This window comes from Rana temporaria, chromosome 4 (genome assembly GCF_905171775.1).
Source record: "Rana temporaria chromosome 4, aRanTem1.1, whole genome shotgun sequence".
NCBI lineage: Eukaryota > Metazoa > Chordata > Amphibia > Anura > Ranidae > Rana > Rana temporaria.
The window spans coordinates 239,872,602-239,876,349 of record NC_053492.1 but is presented as its reverse complement, the minus strand read 5'-3'; the positions used below and the strand labels follow the sequence as shown (position 1 = coordinate 239,876,349).

Genomic DNA, 3,748 nt, shown 5'->3' with positions numbered 1-3,748 from the left:
GCAGCCGTGAGGCTAGTTCCAGGACCAGGTCTAGCTTTTGCATCTTTTCATGTGGCAGAGAATACAGATTTTCCATGTGGATGGGGCAGAAACTATCCACTGTTCCCAGAAGTGGATCATCATCACATTAAAAAGCAATGTATTACTCAAACTGCATTCAAAACCATTATTTGCAAGGGGTGGTCTTGGATTGAAAATATGCACTTATTCACAAGTATCATGTATACTTTATCAACCATGGGACCAATTGGATTGTGTGAATTTAAAGCACATCTATAGCCAAAATTGTTGTACCTTTTGGGTCGCTGTAAGAGGAGCAATAAAGATCTAAAACCCGTCAAATTTAATTTTTTTATTGCCGTCCCTGCTTGAGAGATTTACCCCTTTTTAGTTATCCCAGTGACAATTGCTAATAATAAAAGACAAATTCCTACTTTGTTCAAAAACTACAAAATGTTTTGGCTAAGGATATATTAAGAGTAAAGAGCTACAGTAGTGCCAAGCAAGGAACACATGTTCACTTATACCAGGTGGTCAGCTGGGCTTGGCCATATACCTAAAGTTAAATGGGTAATCATATATTCAAGCAGCCAAAATAATATTTTCATCAAAAATAACAATCCACACCAAAAAAACTTGATGTGATTAAATTCAATAGGATTTTACACCAGAACTTACTTCCCTTTTACCAAGTGTGATAATTTATTGAGCTAACCGCCAGTTTAATGCAGGAGATTTCATAAAAAAACAAACTAAAAAAACAGATGTGATTGTGGCATTTAACAAGGGATCTTCAAACTATGGCCCTCCAGTTGTTGCAGAACCACACAGCCCGTGAGGCATTGTAAAACTCTGACATTCACAGACATGACCTGGCGTGATGGTGGGACGTGTAGTTCCTGAACAACCAGAGGGCCATAGATTGAAGTCTTGTGTTACTGTAAACCTTCAATGACAACATTCAATGATGAACACAAAGTAAACAAGGAAAATCAGCATACTACAAATTGCTTCCCCCCCTCATTACAGCTATACTTATTTTTATTTTCTTTAATCCAAAAAGGAAATGTGCAATTACTGCCTGGTCTGCAATACATTGTCTTCTGTATAGGATGTTCTTGGAATAACATGGGACATCCAACCAGCAAGCCTTGTGTTCGTCTCTATCCAGGCAGCTGCTTATTTAGAGGTTATATTTTTTTAGGATACAATTGTTCATGTTGTAGCTTTGTAATACTGTAGCAATGCACTGCATGATGATAATAGGGTTCATAAGTTATCATAATCTTTACTTCTCGTCACACCACAATTATGAGTCAATGACATCTTGCAAGCGACCTGTGTCAGCAATTTCATTATGTGCCTTTAAGTGGATAAAAATACATTTGATGGCTTGATTTCACAATGTCAAATCACTAAAAATAGTTTTTTTTTTTGTTTTGTTTTTCAAGCACAAAATAATGAATAGTCACCATTGTTTAAAATAATCGTTGTAGCAACACCAGAAGAGCTGTGATGTAAACTAGTGAATAGTTCATACGAGTAAAATGTGCTGCTGACCGGCTTGGGTCTTGAGAGGTAAACAGGATCCTTTCTTCCACAGCAGGGTAAACCCGTACCATTTTATGAATGTAACTTCCAACAACTGCTATATCAAGATCCCCTGGGGAGAAAAGAAAAAAACAACAATCAAAGTGAGTGAGTGTGTATATATATATATATACACACACACACACACACACACACACATTTAGCCATCTTCTCTTAAAGGGGTTGTAAAGATAACATTTTGTTTTCCCTAAATAGCTTAGTGCAGTCCTCCTTCACTTACCTCATCCTTCGATTTTGCTTTTAAATGTCCTTATTTCTTCTGAGAAATCCTCACTTCCTGTTCTTCTGTCTGTAACTACACACCGTAATGCAAGGCTTTCTCCCTGGTGTGGAGAAAGTCTCTTGAGGGGGGAGGGGGCGAGCATGAGTGTCAGGATGCCCACTAACACACAGCTCCTTTCTCTATCTGCAAAGTAGAGTGTCCTGACTGGCCTGCTTGCCCCCTCCCCCCTCAAGAGGCTTTCTCCACACCAGGGAGAAAGCCTTGGATTACTGTGTGGAGTTACAGACAGAAGAACAGGAAGTGCGGATTTCTCAGAAGAAATTAGGATATTTAAAAGAAAAATCGAAGGATGAGGTAAGTGAAGGAGGACTGCACTAAGGTAAAGGAAGCTATTTAGGGGGGAAAAAAATTACCTTTACAACCCCCTTAAATGATGAACTCAATTACGCCTGCTGTTCAAATTTAAACCCGATAAATAAAAAGGCACCAGTTTAATGATATATTTTCCCTTCATGTTTAAAGGGCAACGGGAAAGTATGATGACAGACTCTTCACGGTCATCTGTGTTAACCCTAAAAAGAAAGCTATAAAATGTTTTGTTTGCGAACCGCAAAAAAAAAAAAAAAAAAAAAAAAAAAACCCTACCACAAGGCTACTGCTTGCTCAGCTCAGGCACATTGGTCTGTTACGGGACTACGGCTCTTCAGGCACTCTCTATAAATGGTCCTCTTAACCTTTCATAGCAAATAATGCCATTGTATTTATACAGCTCAATTTATTGACGAGTCTTGTGTATTATACTGTATTTACCATGTTTGCCTGAATCTCCATAACCCAGGAAAATTGTCTCAAAGTAGACACTAATGTATCCATCATAAGAATCTTCCATTATAAATAAAGAATGCAAGAAAACAGTCTGGGGGCTACCTCTGTCCCTCCTCAGCCTCCAACTGTTACTCACAGATGCGATTCTGGCTCTGCTGCCTGCCTGGTTCAGGCTAGGCAACCCTTGGCATGCGCTACCCACATGTCTGCACTCACACTGCTCTAGCAGTCAGCAGTAGCATTTCCTGTCTCCAGTCTCCCCTAATTTGCTGCAAATCATCTGTCCTTAACTGGAATCTTCTTCTGAGTTGTGAAGACCCTTTTACTGCCAAAACCTGTGTTTAACCTGCCGTTTAATCTTACCTCAAATTTCACAGCGACATACATTGGGGTTGATTTACTAAAGACAAAATAGGCTGGTCCCTTTGCAAGAGAACTTTCCCTTCACTTAGTGAATGTGGTGAAAGCTCACTTTGGAAAGAATACTCAATTATGTGCAAGGAAAAAAAAAAATGTATTTTTGCTTGCACAAGATTGGTTGATGGAAACGAGCGTCACCCGAATCACTATATTACGGGAAACTTCCATTGCAAAGTTAACAGCTCAATTGTCTGTAGTAAATCAACCCTGTTGCATTTCTGTTTAAGAAAGATTCTTAGAGTAGCATACTGATTAAACGAGGACAGTTTTCTTTTTTTTTTATTGATCTTAAAGATATTGACGTTAGCTTTCAGACATTCTCAGATTGAAACCTTTGCCAAAACAGAGAGAAAAGGGGTGATTAACTGGTTTGAATAATTCACTTATGTGTAAATTTCAGCTTCAGCTATTGAGCTCTGTAATCAAAAGGACTTTACAACAAGGATAAGGGCTTGTACACACCATGTTCATTGGTACACACCATGTTCATGTTCTGCACATTCCTGCAAATGAACAGTGTCAACAGGGCACAGAAAACAACCGTTTTCCATGTGCCCTGTTCATACCATACATGCGGTGTGCAGTAAAACAAAGCTCAATGGACATGGTGTGAACAAGCACTTAGGGAGAATTATTTTTTTTTGAAAGGGTGCCCAAAGTTCCATCTTT

General features: G+C 38.9%; 1 protein-coding gene across 1 annotated transcript in view; it reads right to left on the bottom strand.

The window, feature by feature from the left end:
• Positions 1-337: 337 nt before the first annotated feature.
• Positions 338-3,748, bottom strand: part of NT5E (5'-nucleotidase ecto) — a 115,866-nt gene continuing 112,455 nt past the window's right edge. The window contains exon 9 of the mRNA XM_040350051.1: positions 338-1,663. Within this exon, the coding sequence (XP_040205985.1) occupies positions 1,479-1,663 (185 nt within the window). The 3' untranslated portion in view covers positions 338-1,478. The remainder of the gene's footprint in view (positions 1,664-3,748) is intronic.